This window comes from Rhea pennata, chromosome 14 (assembly GCF_028389875.1).
Source record: "Rhea pennata isolate bPtePen1 chromosome 14, bPtePen1.pri, whole genome shotgun sequence".
Classification (NCBI taxonomy): domain Eukaryota; kingdom Metazoa; phylum Chordata; class Aves; order Rheiformes; family Rheidae; genus Rhea; species Rhea pennata.
The window spans coordinates 18789788-18811349 of NC_084676.1; the positions used below are offsets into that span (position 1 = coordinate 18789788).

Genomic DNA, 21562 nt, shown 5'->3' on the forward strand with positions numbered 1-21562 from the left:
GAGAGAAAGTTCTTAAAAACAGGAAGGAAGTAGAAATAGCTGGAGAAAAGTATGCAGAACAAAAGAAAACTAAAACACCGATCTATTCCATCCAGATTGGGGCTATCTTTGCAAAGATTTTTTTTAAAGCACCACAATGTCTTTGCATTTCCCTATTTCTTCCATCGCATATAAGCTAAAAAAAAGGCACAGAGAATGTGCCACTATGACAACATTTTGGTCTATTTAATTTGCAGTGACTGTAACTAAAGCTAGTGAACGTATTACCTTGCTGTAGACATTAAACCATTCTGGGTGGTGATTCATCTTCTCTGCTTGCAGAGCAACTCGTGTCATAAATCCAAAAGCCTAGGAGATAGAGAGCAAAGCCAAAAATACTCAGCCATCTGCTGGGGCAACTGACTGAAGTTACTCTGGCATTGGATCTGCAAGATTCACTCTAAAAGCTCTGAAACTCCTAGAGATGCTCCAGCATACTGGGCCTCATTTCTGTGCATGCGCTAAAGGAGTGTTTCATCTTCTCATGCCACTAAAGCATTTCTTGACAACACAGAAATTATCTCCTTCAGATCCTGGTAAATCATTCTACTAAATGCTTTTTACTCAGGGATTCAAAGACACTGCATGGGAGCAATGATTTTACCTCTGGCACCCAGAAGGTATTTTAAACATCCATCCCAACACTTCTCATCTCCTGCATCCTTGCCAACCTGCCGTTTCTAATTAAGCAACATGCCACAGTATTCTTATACTAGAAAGATACCAGAAACACATCCTTTCATGCAATTACTTTGCCATTTATTTTAGCTGGGGGGGGAGGGGGAAAGCAGCAGGTGGGTTTGGCTTTCTGCTTTATGATCTCGTATTTTACCTTAAATAGTTAAAATAGATTTTCCAATCCTCTTCCCCTGTATTCTGCACTGCACATTTCTCCAGGATGCAGGCTTTCTCACAGGCTCAAGAACGAAATAATAGGAGACTCTTGCCAAAATACTTAAGAGTAAATCACTACACTACAAAGAAAATTAGAATGTCCATGCAAATCAAGAATGCAATTATGCAATGGGGCCCAAAGAGCCTCAGAGCATGAGGAGAACGCCTTTAAGTCAATGGGCTTTGCTCATACTGGTTCCATCCATCAGGGTTCGGGACTTAAATTAACATGTAAAGCAAAAGTCACATCCACCTCCGTGGTCTGGTTCATATTACAATATAACAATCTCAGCAAAAACCTACCTGATTTAGGTAGTTCTGTAGTGCTAATTTATTGAAGAGAACATACATAGTCCACATTCCACCAAGTGATGGCCATTTCAAACAAACATGTGGTCAATGAATAACATATAATGGTTGATAATAGTTTCAGTCTTTTTGCCTCTCACAAATTACAAAAACCTTTACAAAAAAAAGAATCAGTGTCTGGATGAAGTATGACTTTGTTAGTCGCTTTGCCAGTCAAATGAATGCAAACGTTATAATCAGAGAAAATCATTCCAATGAGGTTTGTCATTTGGAAATCACCAAACTGTCAGCAATTAAAAAGCTTTTTTCTTTGACCCAAGAGCATTCCAAAATTTGGGAAATCAACTTCCCTTGAAGCTCTCATTTGGTTTAATTTTACTTGGAGTGAACAATTATGGTTAAAAAATTTCAAATGTTTCAACAAAATGCTTTGAAGCAGAAAGCAGTAAGTTGTGCACTAGACATCAGTGACAAGGTGGAACACATATGCATTAATAGTGCTGAAACATATTTTATTTAAAAGTTTTTAGAGTTCCCATTGGCTTAATTGGAGCGTTATTTCCAACATAGCAATATATATACAGAATTGTCCCCGAAAGTTTGGAACCAACAACAATGCATCTACAATTAGATGGCCTTTGTACAAACAAAAAAGGAAAAACTAGTTAGGAAAACCTACCAAGTTCATGTATGCACCACCAACGACTATTGGTCAGAGTAGCTCACCCACATATGTACATATGCAGCTTATGTTACACACGCATGCTTCATTTATTGCATGAACAGAATCAGTTGCTCTACGGTCAGACAGAAGACAGAGCAGACTACTCCGCAAACAGGCTAGCCTGTGAGACGAATCTGTTCCGGAGCTCTTCCTTCCCACTTTATGACAACAAATCCTCACCAGTTAGTGCACCACTGGCCTAATCTATTCTCTCGTTTCCCTGCAGTCAGCAAAAAGCCTCCCAGCTGGACGAAATGGACTGTACATCTACATCATCTTAGAACTGTACATATTCTTGAAGAGCACTGAACTTGAGGCTGCCCGTATCATGAAAAGGAATTAATTTCAGAACAGAGGACCCTCCCCAGGACAGTCCTGCTGCTTGTTTCTAAGACCAACCTTGGCAATAAGGGCTGGAGTGCTCCAGCTGACTACAACTGTCACAATCAGAGTAGGCTGAAGTTTATAGTAAAGGATGAAAGCACGCACATGTGATACATATATATTGCCCTGCTTTACTCAGAGCCATTCTTTCTCATTGCAAATTACTCAGAGCAACTTACTTTTTGTATTTGAGTTTAGTTTATTTATACAAAAAAGTAAGAATCTCCCACTAAGAAAATGAGCTAGTTCTGCTGAGCAATTTCAGCAGTGCAATCTCCAGTCCTAAATACTTCCTTTGCCAATTAAATGAATTAGAACGCTATTGTTTATGAATCACCTTTGTATTTGTAGAGCCATAACCTTTCTTTTAGAAAATACAATTGGCTCTGGAAGGAAAAGATATTTAGATTTGATTAGCTATGAAAACACTATTATATAAAATCAGTTTGGACATTTCTTCACGTCTTGAAACTTGATCGGTAATTTGGTCTAATTGGTGATCAAGGAAACTATCTTGTGATCAATTAAAGTAATTACCACATTCCGGCAACACAACCAACCTTAATTTGAGTAGGAGTCTGCACTTTTTCAACTTTAATTAAAAATAATGAAAATTATTAAACAGTCTGCAGTGCAAGATCATTGTCAAGACTGCATTGGTGGGTAGAGTTTATCAGACCATCACACACTTCTTGCTGAAAGTAGGACAAGTACTTTATTTATGACAGTACAATCCTACACAATCTTGACCTTAACTATACTAATAACAGAGTTCTGTAGCCCCTTTGGCCAATAAAGAGAACTTTTTAGAGCTTAACTTGAAAAACAAGGCAGAACGAGAGGATTCATGTGTTTTCCAGAAGCCCTAAAGAAGTGTTCAAAGACATTATTTTACAATACATAATACACATTAGTGTATTAAATATTATATGATATTATATCAAAGTAGTCAGACATGTGAGTAACAAGCACATTAAGTAAAAATTTTCAACCTAATCCATCTGGTACATTTGGGTTACTCTGGCTAAATAACATCTGTACATGTAGGTTACTCTAACAAGGCCAAGGCAGACAGCAGAATCCCTGGAACAAACTAAGCTACAGCAGCAGAAAGAGTACTGAGCAAAGCAATCCTGAACAGACAAGGAGACGCCCTGGATGTGCTAGAAGGTCTTCTCCCTTTATGTCTTTTAAGACCATGAAAGAAGGAACTAAAAACTACTGGTGTTTCATTTGTAACACCATTTCTAAAATGGTTTTTAAACACTACCAGTCATAGTGTGCCTCCATGAGATAAAAATCAGAGCTACTCTTGGAAGAATAACTTACACTAAGAAAGTGAAAAAGAGATTAAAAAAAATCAGCTGTCATGTCTTGCTCAAGTAGTGTTTTGGGACTGGTGAAACTGCTTTTTAAAGTGACAAAATATGCTATCAGAAATAAAGCTTACTGCAACTTGTGTTTCTTGAAAATGGGAAAAACAGAAGTGGGAGGAAAGATGAAATTCCATCCACCACTTCGCACTGCACAGCGTTTAACTGCTTTGGGAGACTCGCAAGATCCCTGAGCTAATCTGCTATTATTCTTCCTTTCACACTTCTTAAGCAAGGAATCAATTCATCTTAATACTTTTTAAACATGCTTCTTTTGTACAACACTTGCCAACATTATCTTGATGAGTTATACATCAAAGCAACACAGGTCGATATGTCGTGCTAATATATCACTGAACAGTGAGTCCCCAGTGATAGATTACCACAGTGTATCTCCAGAACAAAGCAGCTGACAATACTTTACACAAAAATGAAGATATTCAAGAAAAACAGCTGAGAGGCTCAACAATATAACCATACTTTTTATTTATTTATTTTAAAATGTGTAAATTTTGAAGACAGTACCCAGGCCTCTTCAATCCTTCAGACGTTCCGCCAAGGAAACCATATGCTAATCACAAATACATTAAGGTTTCTGCCTCCCATCTGTCATTATAATGCTTGAGGCAGCATTAACCTCGACCTTTTGCAATGTAAGGGCTACCTGTCTTCCCTCCCACACCCATCAGTGCTACATTTGTATCATTTATCGGTGGGAAATGCATAAATAACACTAGTTATAGTGACATTGTCATACATGACAATAGATAACTCTGCTTAGCACATTTGCTTTCCATTCATCAAGCACAAATGATCACTGCACACAGTTTATAGCAGGTATCCTTTCTGGTTCTTCAAGCAGTCTGAACACATCACAAAAATAAGCTCGAATCATTCAGGTTCAGTTCCAAGCTGTAGAGGTTTTCACATATCTAGCTTACATTACTACCTAATAGTGAGCTATGGGCCAGCAGACAAAAGGGAAAACTCTTTAATGCCAAGCTAAATTAAAGTACATTTTGTAACGTCACTAGGGTTTAACTTAATCTCGTGACATTTTCTGCTTGCTCGCAAGAAAAATTGAGTATGTTTTCTTTTAATTCTATTAACTCCATTAAGAAATATTTTTACCTTATAAATACGCACAATCTTGTAGCATCACACTATTAATGTGAAAGTGACAATGTGGTTAAAACACAAAAAAGGAGGAATCCAATTAATATTTAAAAAGGTGAGAGCAACATACAAGGACAGGTATTCATTCTTAAAAGTATGTGCCCATTTTGGGATTCTCTCCTGTTGGCATCATCAGTCTATCTGAATACTCTCCAGGGAAATTGAATCCATGTGGCATTAGACATTTTGTTTTTGTTTTGTTTTGGCCCTATCTGGATTTATACTCGACATAAAACAGGAGGACACTTTACTGTTGCTCTTCCCTCTTTCAATATCATTCCAAAAATACTAGGACAATTCAATATCATTCCAAAAATACTAGGACAATCCTTTTTAACCATGCAACTAAATCACATCCTAAAATCATATCTTCTCGATCATCCAACCCCTTCTGTGACTTTGCTCTGCTACAGACCATCTTGAAGACCTTTACCTGCCTTGTCTGGTGCTTAGCATAACTCCTGGTTCCACAGAACCACGTCCCCCACCACGCTGGGGGTCACGGTAGCAAGTCACAGACACGCTAATCTCTTTGAAGATCAGCAACAACAGCACACTGAAAACAGAGGAAGGACAACAACTTAAGGCCTTACTTTTAACAACTTATTTGCCATAATAGCAGGCTAACACATTTTGCCCAAGTTTCCCCATTACCTCCATTTCTCTCCCAGGCCTAGGGAACACTACTACACAATCCACACATGGAGCACAAGCAGGGCCTGAACAGGAAAAATTCCTGGTAAATCTAGGGTGGTGATTTTTTTCTCCTCTTCATTAATATCTGGCTACTCAAACTATTAATACTTCCAACAGCACTGTTCTCCAAGCCTTGCTCAGGACTTGGGGAAACACTACCCATGACTCTGAAAGATACTAAGACAGGGAAAGGATGGAAGTGGAATACTACAGACATGCAGGCATGCACCAAGATGCCACTTCTGTCTTAAGGAAAGAAATGTGGAGTTGTAAAACAAAACAAAACAAAACAAACAAAAAAAAAAAAAAAAAACAAAGAAAACCCCCCACACTCTACAACTTCAAACTTAATTGTCTACATTCTTCTGAATTCACAATAACCTTTTAGAAATCCAGTGCTGACTGCTCACACCCCTCCCACATATCTGCACACATCATTTATAATAAAATGAAATGTTACTTGGCTCTTAAAAATAGTTACCTATTTATATTCATATCATAGCTGTAAACCCCATACTCCAAGTTACATGTTAGGTCTGCCACAGAACGTGAAAACCTTTACACTACATTCTACAAAGAAAGCTGTTTCTGTCTTGCAACACTTGTTTACAATTATGTCAGTGAAGAAACTAGCTAGCCAGCTCTATATCAAACATTTTTGACAGCAAAAGCACAAACACTGATCTATTCTAAGTAGCTTGCCACTCTACGTAATCTTGGAAAAGGCATTCTGGCCTTTGATTCTGAAAATGTTTATACTTCATACATTATGCAAATAGTTTTTATATATTAGGAAATAATGCAAACAAAGCTCAAGTTAAATTAAATTCTTCAACAATAACCTTGCCAAAGCACTGATTTTCCTATAAAAAAATTATTCCAATTTGTTGATCTTACATTGGATGAAACATACTGTAACAATCTTCATAATTTATGTCCTGTTGGGACACTATGATTTAAAGTAACATAATACAGACCAGCATCACTGCTAATCTAAACCACCTGACCAGATAAACAACAGTTTCCCCTCTTCTCTTCATTGAGGGTATTTCTGTTTATTGTCATATGATTTACCCATTTTAAGAACATGAAGAATAAATGGAGGCAAACAGAACCGGAGCTCTGAAGCATGGCCTTTTTTAAACCGGGATGTTTTCTCACACAGGTACCAGTACAATGTCAAGAGCTGCAGGAGATGACAGAAGGCAATTTCAAGAATTCTGTCCTCAGGAAAAAGCCCAAGCTGCTCAGAGCAAAGAAAAGTTTACATTTACTCAGTGCAATCTAGACCAGGTGCAGCACTATAAGCTCTATACTTCTGATGCTACTAAAGGTGTGATTCTCTAAAATAAGTTTGAGTCAAAGACTTTATCTCCCAAATTCAGCAGGGATCTAAACTAAGATAGAGGTTTATCATAGAACAGCAGGTGCAAGCACATTTTGCGTCATCTGAGATTCAGCAGGTCTGAAACAAGTACAAATTTTTTCTTAAGGCTACGGGATATGGAAAATCAATGCAAGAAAAGCAACTAATAGAAAGGTATAAAGAGTAGTGACCTGTTCTTAAACCCTTCTTCCTTGTTTTGCTTTAATCTTCCCCTCACATTCGTTCATGTGCAAAATACACTCAAGCACAATCTGCATGACAAATCTCACCTTTACTTTCTTTTTAAACCCTGCTTATATCAGTATTTTCATAATTGCTGAATTTGGACCTATTTTTTCTCTTATTGGTGATAATATGACACAACATGTTACATCTATTACCTTCTTCCTCCTTATTTTTACTTTTCCAGCAGCCTCGGTGTTATCTGAGGATCATTCTTCCTATTCTCATTTTTATTACAATAAGTGATTGCACCTGGATTTCATGAACAGAAAGCAGATAATACGCACAGTCATTCAATGAACAGATTTCATGTCCAATTTAATCATCTGTACCACCAAAAAGATTTATAAGCTTGACTGAATGAAGTAAGAAAACAGAGAGATGTTGTAAACCAGCACAAAACCTTCTTTCTGCTAGTGATAAAAATTTCAAACGATCTAAATTCCACCTTATTAGAAGATACATTCTTTTACTATAGGCATATAAAAATTATTATTGTTGCCTGTAAAGACTTATCCAAAAATAAGTAAAGGTCCTAAATTTAAAGTCCCGGCTAAACCTCGAACAAGGTCCCAGGAGTCCCTAGCAATGGCATCTCCTTTAACGTGCCATCTGCTTTGGCGTGGGCAGCTGCATCCACAAGCTTATTGCAGAGATGCTGTGTGAGCAGCAACCTTTATGCCATGCATCCTCATCCTGACCTAGCTGGCTTTTAGCTGTGGCCTTGATACTGAAGGCTGAGCTTTGCACCTTACCTAGTACCCAATAATACTGAATAATTCACATCAGAAGTCAATTGGTTCGAAGGCAACAGAGCTAAATGATGGGGGGAACAAAAGTAAAAATTTAGCAGTATTTCCTTAGCTTACTGCTAAATGAATTCTTTTGTAGCAGCTTCAGCAACAAACCTAAGGTGCTAAAATCATGCATTATTACAACATTTCCACAGATGGCTTTTGTGATATATTTTAGATTGTGATTTTAGATAAGCATTTGAAATACCTTCCCCCCCCCACTCCCGCCCTTCACGCTCTAGGTAAGCGCAGCCTCGTAAATATTATTCATTCAAAAATTAGGTTCGATCAGATTTTAAATATCCGTATCTAGTTTTATCAACCTACACTTTCCCTTCTCCTTAACAGTACTCTTCGTCACTCAACACATGAAAAGGGGAGAAAATAATCACACATTTCTGGAATGAACTAGGACACAGAAGAAATCCTCCAGCCACACAGTCAGCTAAGTATTGCCCTCCACCTCCCAAGCCATTTTCTTGTGCTCAAAAAACGGATATAAAGGTTGCACTTAGGAGGTTTACACCAAATAAAATGGCTATTTTAAGAAACATGACTTTTTTAAATGAGCTTTTTGCACCCTAACTAAAAAACATTAAATAATACAATGAAGTCCCCATTAACTGAGCACCTGTTAAAGCAATCAGTCACTTAAAATAATAAACTCTTTGCTGTGCAACTGAAAGAACAATGATAATTTCACTTGTTAAAATAAATGTTTGGCCCAACAAATCAAAACTCTAGCTGTACTGTAATAAAGCTCTCAAACAAAACACTATAAAAACAAACTAGCAATAAGATGCAGTTAGTCCCCATTCTAGCCGTTTGAATTCATGCACCTGAATCTTCTGTTAAGTCACTCTACTCACCTGTATGCTTCATATTGCACAAATATTTTGGCACTATGATGTTAAAACACCTTTGATCACATAGTTCTAGCCCATAGCATAAAGCTATTTGAAATTGGACCAAATGAGAATTAATTTAAGTGAACGCTTAACTTCAAAAATTTGCTCAAACACTGACTTCTATAGCGCTCAGGTGCTTTCTTGAATAGAAAGCTTTTCTGAACTGATCCAGAAGAAGAACAGGGAAGTTCATTATCCCATTACACCACATTTTGGATGAAATGGACTTGGCCATGGCAGAAATACTGCTATTTTTCCAGTGCTCCTTTTCATTTGTACACAAAGGAATGATTTCATTCTGTAGACATGAAAATGAAGTTCACATGCCATGCATGTTGTTGATAACATAAGGAGCACTCAGGCAAAATTCTTCTTGGTCTTTTAGCCAAGATTACACATACTACCAGTTTAATATCCAAAATATTCTCTGCTGAGTATCCAAGAGGAATCGTATCCTGCCTCCGATAATCCTTTAAATCTCTGCCATTTATGAGCCTAAGAAAACATCAAAGAGTGATAAGAAACTCATTGCTTTATGATAGATTAAGAGAAGAAGCAGCTGGTCTCATGATCATTTCATCTTTGGCTATCCTCTTACCACTACACGGAGCTTTTTTGTTTTGCTTTGGTTTTTTAAAGAGAGACACATCACAAGGTCAACAATTCAAGCACGCAATAGAGGAATCGCTGAAGATGGAGGTGTGAGGAATTCAGAGAGGCACTCTAATTGCCTCTTGGCCAAGCCAGAAATGAAAAAGATCTAAAGCTATAAAATAATGTGGTCTGAGGAACACATACTGCCGATCTGGTCAGGGAATCATTTCATTCAACCGAGCTGTTGAAAACATCCTACTATACTGTCAGAATAAGCCTTGAGAAGGCTTCTATGACCTTTTCAGTAGGAGTAGATTACACATGGCTGCAGTGAACTCAGCAGGAGTTTCACCTGGGCCAGCATAGGCTGGCTTATATTTTACATTGCGCTATAAAATTCAAATAATATGTTTTTAACACAAACACTTCAAATCACAGATCCTGTGAAAAAAGAGTAGGAGAGAGATATTATCATTTCAGACAACATTTTTATCTCTGGGACATTCTTCAAACCCTGGGTAGTTTGCCTCTTTTATAACGCCCAACGTTCCTTATGTAACAAAACATGCACAGCCTGCATGAATTTCATAGACTTGTGCTTCATTTCCTGTATTTAATATTTGGAGCAATGGCTGAAGCAAGTAACAGAGAAATGGATAAAGGGAACTACATTAAAATACAGTATTAAAAATACAGGTTCACTTTATCACTTACAATTTAGAAAGAAGTGCACAACCTATACTCAACATTTTAAATGTCTTCAAAACCTTTGTGTGCTCTAAGCACAGCCCTGTAAGTGAGCGAGTGCACGCACTATGTAATATCTTGAGAAGTTCCAAGTTTTTGTTGAAAACAAAAATTCAAATGAGCACATGGCAAAGTACAGGAAACCCTTTGTACACTTCTGTTTTGTTTTGTTTTTAATTACATTGGGCATTAAAAGAAGCATGCATAAACACAACAACCTGAGCGTGTAAAGCTAACAGTATTTTTGCTTGCTAAAACCACTCACTCCTATTACAGCATAAAGACTCTTCTAACAAGGTACATTTTGGTAATACACAAACACATATTTAACCATCTATCGTTATTCTCATCGCAGCACAATGAAAATCACACTCAAGCATGAAATGAATCAGGACCTTCCCCTCTGCACCTAGGAATATAAAACACTTTCCTGTAAAGCACCCTTAGCAATAAATAAGCAAAGCAGCAAGGTGCTGGCTCAGCACTAACAAACCCAGGCTCCTAGCTGAACAATACATTCTTCAGCAAAAGCTTCATGCAAATCCCTCAAAGACAACCCAGTCAACTTCATGTTTTTCAAAACGTAAGCAACTCTTCATCTGAGCCCAACAAAATTAAAGGAAGAAAATGGCAAATGGAGAGAAGGGCAAGAGGAAGAGGAGAAGGAGGAAGGGAAGTTCTCCCCCGAAAACCTATCTGAAGCTGGTTTACAGCTTTATGAAAGACGAATGAAAAATTATACTCACATCACACTGATAAACTGTGGGTCTGCCAGTGGCTTTTCACAGCAGATGTAACATTTTAGCAAATGTGATTGTTTGTGAAAGAAATAATTCTGATCAAAAACGAAATTGCAGCCAGCCCAAGCGCTGCATTTTGTCACTCTAATCCATCCTGACAGGAAGCAGTAAGTGGAGATTCCTACTGTGAAAGGAGCAGATGTGAAAGGTCAGCGTTGGCCTGGAACTTCAAAACCGTTAACGTGTAAAACAGTGTGCATTAAAGCCTGAAACAGCTAACCGCTGGATTAACGGATGTCCGCTAAGTGGGTTTGATGTGCTTTTGGCAAGTAATGGTTAATTTTTAAATAGGTGCATTGTAATTTTATTTTATTTTATTCTACCAGCCAGAGTCCATTTTTAATTACAATTGCAGAGTATAATACCCCAAAGTGTGTTTTTCCTTCTTGCTTTTTTGGAGGGGGACTACTAGAAAGTGAGAAGTGCTGGTGTTCTTAACAGTTTTAAAACTGTAGTCAGGCACTATTCCAACTGCAAGGGGACGCAAAAGGTTAAATATAAGCACATTGGAAAGATGTACTATTTGCGTTTAAATCAGGGTCTTCCCAGCACCCCCATACAAATAAATTTTAATGCATAAAGTTATAAGGTATGAGGTTTCCTGAACTGAATAGGTAAAAGAAATCATTCTGAGTGACCATCTTTAGAAAAGGCAATATAAATCTTATTTGCATTTTCCCAAATGAAGTGGTCCAGTGAATTCAAAACCATTACCACATTTGCCAAGTTAGTTTAACAAAGTAAGAGAGTCCAAATTTTAGTTAAAATCACTTGACCTGCTCATGTTTATTATCTTTTAGTAGGCCTGTATGGCTGATATACAGTTTGTCCAGTTTAATTCAGAGTGAATAATCATTATAAAGCCATTTGTGCATTACATATAGCTGAAAAAAGGAGAAAATTTTCTTCTCTTCAAATCTGCAAGAATGCTCATGAAATCCAAAAGGCATTGACAAATAATTTATTTTTATTCAGATTAATGCATGAAATAAGCATAAAGCAAATGCTGTAATATTTTCTACTTAAGTGATAATAAATCTATCTTTTAAGGAAAGCATTTGTATTAGAGCCAACTGGAGAGCAGCCCAAAGATCAGTTGCAGAGCCTTAAGCAGCGGTCTGCTTAAATCTAGATACAACAGGTCTACTTGGTGTGTCATAGCAGTTGGATATACAAATTACAAACGAAGGGGGGGGGGCTTAGTTCATCAGTAAAATTACTGTTCCTAATCACAGTAAAATCATAAGAAAAATTAAACAAATTGCAAATGCAACTTCAAAAACACCTAGGCAGCAGCATCTTGGATATCACTTCTACATCATCTTTTAATTACAGTTGCCACGGCAGAATTCTTGAGATTAGCTCACCAAGTAGTAAAGGATTTTTTTTTTTTTTTGGTTTGTTTGTTTTTCAGGATGGAGGGCAGGGGAAAAAGACAAGTCAGGGGAAGAGTTAACCTTGCTTTATTTTTATCTAAGAAACAGAATTTACCGGCAAACCTATTCAGTGAAGAAAGTGATGTACATAAGCCCAACCTGAATCTTCAATTTAAAATGATTCCATTTAAGTATCATTATCCTGTGATATTTTTAATAATCCTGACAGCCTGACAAGGGTGGTACTGCAATGATGATATTATAATGGTGATACTGATACTGTAACTAGTATTGTCACAAACAGACCAGACTCCACGCGCTATGATCTCTATGCACAGACCCTAGCCAAAGAGGTGACAAGACTGACTAAATAGCAAAAGGAGCAATCACAACTTGCCACCTGTCTAACTTTTATCTAGCAGAAGTTTCTCATACACATTATAATAGCAAAGTTTTAAGGAAGGAATTTGGGGATAAAGTAATGGTTCCCTAGGAGTGCAGAAGTATTAAACAGGGAAATATCTGATTAAAACAGGCATCACTGACATGCTGTTAAAGTGAAGCAGGTTTTACAGTAATAGACACCCAGATACATAAGAGAAGGCTAAATTGTGAAGAACTTTAAAAGACAGAGGCAGCTGATACACTAAGGCATCTACATTTAAAATAGGAAAAACGTTGGCAAACATAGAACATCAGACTGATAATGTTCTGCAGCACAGACTGACTTTACATGTGTTCTGTTCTTGTACCCCGCCAGCCATGTTGGCCATGAGAAGAAAATAAATCCAGTACTTCCCAGCTCCAAGCATTTAATTTCTGCCTAGATGCAAACAGATTAAATATTTCCATCATAGTAAACTTTCTAGTTTTGCAGCATTTCTCATCGGTAGAAAAACTGCTGGTTGCCAGTTAACTGGAATTACTATTGGAAACAGGCTATGTTGACCTGGCCACTACCGTCATGTCCTTCTCTTTTAAAGCGAGGGAAGAAGAACCTTAAGCTTTCAAAGGAATGATCTCCCAAGGACCTTCATTTAGTTTCATGCATACTTGGAGCTCGCCAGCTTCTCGGAGCCACTGCCATACAGGGATGTGGGTAGGTGGAAAGCATCCAGGTCCCGCAGCTGGAACTTGACCCGCTGACCTCCTGACTCAGAGGCAAGAGTGTTATTTACTAAGTCAATCACAAGTATAAACTCGAGGAAGGTGTGATCATCTAGGAATAATATATTTTTACTATGCTAAGTTCTGAGCCAGTTGAGCCAGTTCATTCGCGCTGGTTTAGCCTGCGAGTTAACCTTTGCAAGTCCTGAAAATTTCACTATCAGTTTCTAATAAAGAAAAATGTCAACAGGCAGATAGGCCAGAAATTCATTATTTTCTGATACAAAGATTTTCTCAACTCTGTAAATCTGCTCATAAATAATTCTGATTTATTGTAAATCAGTTATTGTATTCATAAATGCAGGGAAGCTGGTGAACAACGTAACTACCAAAAGAAATACTTTCATAACTTTGCAGGTGCACAAATCATAGCATATGGGAGAGGACTCAAAGGATAATGGAAAATGAAGCAGTTTAGGAAAGTCTATATGAAAAACAGCACTTACCTAGATGGATAAAAATAATTTTTTTAAAAAATCAACTCTTTGCATTCAACAGGTAATCTAGTGAAAAATCTAAAAAGAGGGAGAAAGCAAACATTAAAAAAAACAAACATCCCAAACAAATGAAAATGGGTTTGTCTTTTGGTTCGCATAACTGACAATAATGGACTCATGTTGCTCTTTCTTTGAGGTTAAACAAAACTGACATAAGCTACACCTGAAACCAATCAGTACCGAGGCTTTGAGAAGATTCACACGCGAGGACTAAATTTGTCACAAATGGGTTGGTTTCCGATCCTAATGTAGCCAACTTGCTTTATTCTGACCTCCATTTAACAAATCAACTTAATGGGCACTAGGAGTGCCATAAAACTTAACAATGGAGTGATTTTAACTTTTAAAATATAGTTATGAAGCAAAATGTTGGAGAGCTCCTTCAATACTGGAAATCAAATTAAATCTAGACATTTTTTAGCAGTCTTGACAGATATAATCCTAGTTACCATGTAAATTTATGGTAAGCTGCTGTGATATTAGCCACAGGTGCTACTTTTAATATATGGCCCGCATCTGGCTGGGAATAAAGTTTCTCAGAGGACTGAAAATGACCTCACTATCAGACAATGGAGAAGAAAAAAAAACAAGACCACTGTGGCATATAAAAAGCTGGAGATGTGGTCCACAACTGAATATTTTAAATAAAATTCATTTTAACTCTGCAGATTGTAGGTTAAAGGATATTATGTTTTCAATACGTAAAAGGCGTGGACATATTTCAGCCAAACAGCCAAAAGATTAAGTATATAAAACAGTAATGAAATTCACTGCCTACGCATATAAAAACAAATTTTCCAATCTTTGATCAACACAGAAGACAAAGCAATGTGCCAGGACTCAGAAAAGGAAGTATCGACACAGATTACATTCAGACATGCTCAGCATTATTGTACAGTAAATTAAACTAAGCTAAAATGATTGGAGCAACCAGCACAGCACTAACTCATTAAGAATATGCCCCCGCTATTCCAGTTCCATAGGGTAAACTTGATGAATGGTCAATGAGCTTCACAAAATAAAGGTACCTAAAAAAAAGGACTCATGCCAAGGGATTTTCACCAAGTAAGATGATTAAAACAAATAAAGAATTTCACTGCATATCCTACCAAATTAGTTTGGATATATAACCATACTATAACCATGATATATAACCATAACCAATCTAAAGGGACAAAACTGAGTATGTCTTCTTACGGCTAAAGGAAAACAGCTGGCATTTCAAGAAGGGGGAAAAAAAAAGGCTTCTACTATTCTTTATAGTAAGGTGTTCTGCGAGAGTTTGCTCTAGATTTTATTCTGGATTGCAAGCAAAATGGCCAGCAAACTTAGAAAGGAAATGTAAAGTGAGAATAATTAACAGTTCTAGAACTTGTGCACTCCTCTTCCAAAGAAGTTCTCAAACAACAGAATTCCACACTTGCAACGAAACACATGTGCTTCTACTCTCACTACATGAAGTTCTCCAAGGAGTTTTCTTACTGTCATCTCTCCTCAGGCTCATCTTTCACCTGTGTCATCAGAACAGAAAATGTATTTTAAATAACTTCTAAAAGTTTTAAAGCACTTGATTTCCAGTCATTTTCTAAAATGACATTAGAAGTCTTACACACCTATGGAAAGACTTTCCTTTTTTGGAAAGATGCTAGATGAAATTATAGAAGCCTTCATTTCAAAATTATCCTACAAAAGAAAGCAGCTGTAAATACCAAACCAGGCCATCAAACATGCCCACTTTTGTAATTCTGTAACTGCATTTTCTACTTTTGCATGATTACCTAAGGAAATGCAATCACACAGGCTGTTGCCCCTTAAGCTCTCTGGTCAAATTCAGCCAAATTTGACAAGAAACACAGAAATTTAAAAACTACGATGTTCCTGCAAATTTGGTGAAAATGAACAGTCGGACAGAGAGGGACCCAAACTGAGGACTCGACACTGCTCCTCTCTGTTTGCCTGTCGGCAAACCAGCCAGTACATACGGCTCTTGGAGTCATTTATAACTGTGCTACCTCCTGCCCAACTCAGTCAGGCAAATGATGAAGCTGGAGGAACATCATGAGGAAGAAGAGCTGGAGGTATCTGAGTAATGGCAAAGAGAGACAGGGAGGATAAATTCCTAGAAAGCCAAGTTTCATTTTTTTCATTACTCCCAGAGGAGTTTTCTGCCTTACTACTTCCTTCTCCTCCGTTGTTAGGTCTGTCCACACAACCCAAGCAAGAAACTAATATGACTGGTCAGAAGACAAATAGATTGCCTCCATGCAAAGCAATCAAAACAAAAAGAGATCTTCAACTGAATTTCTGAATTACTTCTAAGCACAATTTGTAAGAACAGACAGGCAAAGTGTTTTCAGCAGAAATTCTGGATTTTAAGCTAAGTCTGACCCCTTTGCATGATCACTCCTCTTGACATTTAGTGAGCTGAAATGCTGAGAAAACTCCAATAAATTCCTGAGATATAGGTCAGGACATGAAGGTATTCAGCAATTCTACCCTCCCTGGATTACTGACTTTCAAACATTTGTCCAATCTGCAGTTTCTTTTCTGAATCTCAGAACTATGTTTAGTAAAACTTACTGGTATAGTCTGAAAGTGCCAATTATATTTCTATCATGGTCCTGAATTAAGCTTTGGCAGACTGGGAACAAACTGCTTGCTATATACCTGGAAGATAAACATTTTGTTGCAGTCACACAGAAACAGTAATCAACAGGCTTTAAAACACGTCTTGGTGATACAAAGTAGCCTGAAAGCCTTGATAATTTTTTGCTTTTTCCACAACAGCTCTCCACAGCACATTTTAAAAGCCAGATTCATATCTGTCCTCTACCAGTTCACAAAGGAGTGAGAATAATAGAGGAAAAACACAAGGAAAAAACAAGCAGTGGTACTAGCCCTGGGTTTTGCTGCCTTGTTGCCAGTCAATGACTACAGAGCGTACACCTGTACATGAGGAAAAATACAATTTAATAAGCTCTGATGTAGCTGTAAAGTTTACGGTGGCTCATCTTCACCCAGAACCATGTCAGGATTCTGAGATCTGCTGGAGACCAGTCTAAGTCTATCCACCCCAATTCTCCAGGAGCTGTTCAGCTGAGGGGCAAAAAATAATCCCGTCAGGCATCAAACACTTCTTTTGGCGCCTAGACCATGTTGTGGAGTACAGAACACTGAACACTAACACTGTTTTAGTAGGACATTAGGATTAGTATGTGCAAGGCACCCACAGAAACATGATTAACCAAGGGTTTTATACTGGGACTTCAAACTCTTTCCAACTTGTTCTAGAGAATTGTATTCCAAAAGCCCATTTTCATGAAAATGTATCTTCAAAATAACAATCAGCATCAGCAGTTTTAAGCTCTTTTGCAAAATAATTCTGTAAGCCAGAAGTGTCATTAGCTTGTCAGCTACTAAGAAGGCAGCCCATTTCTGATCGCTTTTAACCAAGCTAATCTCAGCCTGAAAGCTTCAAGAATCTAAATAACTCTTGTTTCACAGAAGTTTCATTTCATTCTCATGCTGAAAATAATATACATAAACCAAGTTCATGTCTACACATTTGCACAACTTCATAATAAAAGTTGTGTTTATATTCTTAACATCTGTTGACATACACAGACTTTGTAAACCTGGCATAGATTTTAAAGACACAGAATTTTCCATGCATCATGAACATTATCTGTGAGAAGCAATAAAAAAGCAATGAATACATTAATCATACCAATATCATCTGCAAAACATAAATCTGAAATACCTTTCATGTCAGCTCAACTAACTCAATTTTTTACACACCTGATTTTATGCCATCTGTAAAAGGGCAGAATGAAGATCACTGAGGAAATTATATTTCTCAGTTCTCTGACTTTTACTAAATACTCACACTTTAAATACTGTAAACAGAAGATTTATTACATTAAATAAAAGAAGCTGTACCTAAAAGTTTGTTCTTTTCATTACAAGACTAAACTCTTCCATGCTACAAAGCAGGTATATAGCTCTATTTTTGTCATGTGCTCCCTAAGTTGTAATAAACTTTATTTACTTAGAGTATTATAAGCATAAGCTTCAATGAGCATACACATGCATCAGTTCATTTTAATTCACTTTCAGCTTCAGTTTTCCAAAAGACAAATACTTGCTCTTTACCAGCAGCTCTGAATATCCTATCTGGAAATCATACACTAAGCCCTTATGATACCACAAACAGCTTCCACCCTCTGCAATTGCAAATGATGGTATTTCACCTATTTTTTAAAATTAGTATGTGATAGTCTGCCTTCAGATATTCACATATAACCTTGATCCTAATCAGAGCTACAGAGAGAACCCAGTCTGCTTGTCTTCCCAGCTGGATGTACCAAGTGCTGCCATGAAAAAGTTAAACTTTTAAGCCAGTTCCCAACTTTCGTTGACACAATTTTAATTCTCCCTTAAAGAAGGTCTGTGAAGGGCAAGCAAGAATGGAACACAGACAGGCTATACCAATACCTTCCAAACAACTGAAGTAGCTTTTTTTTTTTTTTTTTTAACTACTGTTGCTAGGGAGATAGGTACTAGAAGTATAAACATCTGCTTTATAACCATTTACTAGTATGTGCATTTAAATACACTTGATTTCCTACATATATATGTTCTTCATTGAATTTCAAGTGAGGAAGACGTATGAGTATCTACATATTTTGTAAGATTGTATTTGGAGTCAAAAACCAACTTTTTAATTTTAGGCTAAAAATTTGGGGGTTTTCTAGCTATCTGCTGGTGGGGCACACTAATTTGTCTCTCAATATGTCTGCCAGTACACTGCCTATATGCATCTGATCAAAGTGATTTAATATATTTACAGTATGCAAAAATATTTTCTATTATCTGTTTAAAAAAATATTCTAGTTTATTGAACCAACAAGGACTCTGACTATGCTTTGGCAGAAACACTGTTTCATGAACATTCCAAGCCTAAAGGCTGAAATCTCAACTCTTCCATGTGTTTCTTTTATCTCATCAAGGTCAAGCATGCTGCTCTCTGTTGGTTCTTTCAGTTCTCCTGGTTTCATGTGAGCTTCCTCTCATGGACTCCCCTCCTTTGCTGCCTCGTGATTTGCTATATGATATGGTTTAATTTGTTCTACATTAACTTTCAGGTTTAAAGTGCAATCTAGGAAAAAAAACCACCAAGGACTCTGTGCTCTCTGGAACAGCACTGTCCTGCTTATGAGCTCATTTTTCAGCAGTTGGGTTGTTTTTGCTTTTTTTTCCTCCCCCTTCTCTCTCTCACCTAGCTCAGAACAGCCTAGAAGAGCTTCAGCACTTCACTCACCTTCCCTCTACTGTCTGGGCTTTCCTCACTGTGATAACTACTATCTGAATTAGAAAAAAAAAGAGGCAGCATAGCAAATTGTTTATCTAGCTTACTATGACTTCCTAAAGATCTCTGTTGGAGCTTAAGCATAGCCATATAAATAAACAGTTGACAGCACACTCTTAGTCCCTACATACACTAATAAATACCGATGTGGTGATCTGCTATGTCCGTCCAATAGTGGAGAAAAGAATCATCTTACCCAGAGCAAGTCACCTTAATAAAATCCTGTTTCCTCTCACACCTGAGAAAGCACCTCTTTCAGAAATAAAATAGAATGGGAACTGTCTTCATTCACTTCCACATACAGGCTGTTTTCCAATACCGTAAGAAAATTGGTCTTGCATTGCTCCCCTCCTCCCCTAGAAAAGTAGTCAGTATCCACTAATTCACTACTACTTTGGCTAGAACAAAATTTGTCCTGAATGTGTTCTGAACACAAATTAATTTCAGAACAAAAATATGTTCTGAATTTAAGAAACAGAATCAAATGAAATAGCAACAGAAGAATTAACACATTAGAATAAACTTGCAAAAGAGGTCAGCACACAAATACAATTGAAATCGTAACCACATACTAAAGATGCTCATCTTTTGGCAGTATGTCCTTAAATCTTAACTTAAACATGTTAAACAGACTAGCTATATGAAAGGTATAGTATAGAAATACTATTCTTAGTTATGTGGAAATTAACAGGACACAATTTTCTGCACAAACTCACAAATTTAGGACATTCAATACAGTTAATTAGTTCTTTGGACATGACTTCTTCAAGTAGTCTCTTGATTCATCAAAAGTCAAATTTTCTTGCAAATAAATATTTAAGTAACTAGAATGCAGCCGACCATAAGTTTCAAGAAAACTTCAATATTTTCATAGTAAGATTGCAACTGATTTCAAAGACGTGTTCTTGATAGTCTGTATTACAGCTCAGGATTCTGACTTCAAATATAAAACCAGCAAGGCCTAACCAATAATCCACTGTGCCAAAGGCAGTGCAAGATGAGCAACTGCAATTCATTTGAAAGTGTATTAGAACTCTGTTTTCCTGTTTAAGAGGTGAAGCTTATCATATTTTCCCAACCTTATCTCCCCAAAGCTTCTATTCTTACATTTACCCATCTTTTTCAAGTTCTTACCAGACAAAAATGAACCACACTATTCAACAGCTAAAGATTTCCATCATTAGTCTAGGAGTGCTAATAATTAAATTAAAAAAAAACAGAATCAAATATTATTTGTCTAATCCCATAGTACCAACCCTGACCTTCACCCTGATGTTATAATTAAGAAACAGTGATATTAGAACGTATCTACAATAAAAATACAAAATGGAATTTATTTACTCCACCTAATAAGATCAGAATCAGAGAACAATCCATCTAAGCAAATCCAACAGTTTGGCCTCAAAAGGACACTCCTAAATTTCAGAATATAAACATTTTCCCATCAAGATCATATGGAAATTAAAGTAATTATGTTTCCTCTATATTAAAAATAGTATATAACAATAATTACCTGATTAAAATTTTTGAAATTGAACTCTTTGTAGATGGCATCTCTTTCACCTAATTCAGACCAGCCTGAAGCTTTAAGATCAAGTAAAACTTGGTTCCTTTCCTCTGTTGTCAACCAGTGAGACTGTGAAGACTATTAAGGGGAAAAAAAATACACGAGTAAGGTTGAGGTTCTCTTTTATATAACAATAAGAAAACCACAAGATGAAGTTGTGGTTATATATTTTAGAAATGTAAATATTCAAGAAATAAGAGGTGGAAAAATCACTATGTGATTTGTTACTTTTTATAATTTCACAAATCAGCATAATTCACATTACTCAGAACAACCAAGAAACACTGATTCTGTCTGGTCCTTTAAGTTTGGCTATGTATTCAGGTATTGAATTACACATAGACTCTCATGAGACCAAACATGGACATCAGCATACCTGTAGCCTATAGTTTGTTTACCTGAATTATCCAGATGCAGTAACACTTGAATTTATTTCCATATATTCATTTAGCCACATAAATAAGATTTACATTACGCAATAATTGTATAATTACATGATGCTAGAAGGGACATTAGGGGAATATCTGTAATTTAAAAGAC

At 36.9% G+C, this 21562-nt stretch overlaps 1 protein-coding gene across 2 annotated transcripts in view; it reads right to left on the reverse strand.

Annotated features, from left to right (window-relative positions):
- The window catches only part of PCBD2 (pterin-4 alpha-carbinolamine dehydratase 2), a 29641-nt gene that overhangs the window by 3793 nt on the left and 4286 nt on the right, over positions 1–21562 (reverse strand). For both annotated transcript variants that reach the window (XM_062587320.1, XM_062587321.1), the window contains exons 2-3: positions 20969–21100; positions 268–348 (exon numbers count right to left, since the gene is read on the reverse strand). In XM_062587320.1, the coding sequence (XP_062443304.1) occupies positions 268–348; positions 20969–21100 (213 nt within the window). The remainder of the gene's footprint in view (positions 1–267; positions 349–20968; positions 21101–21562) is intronic.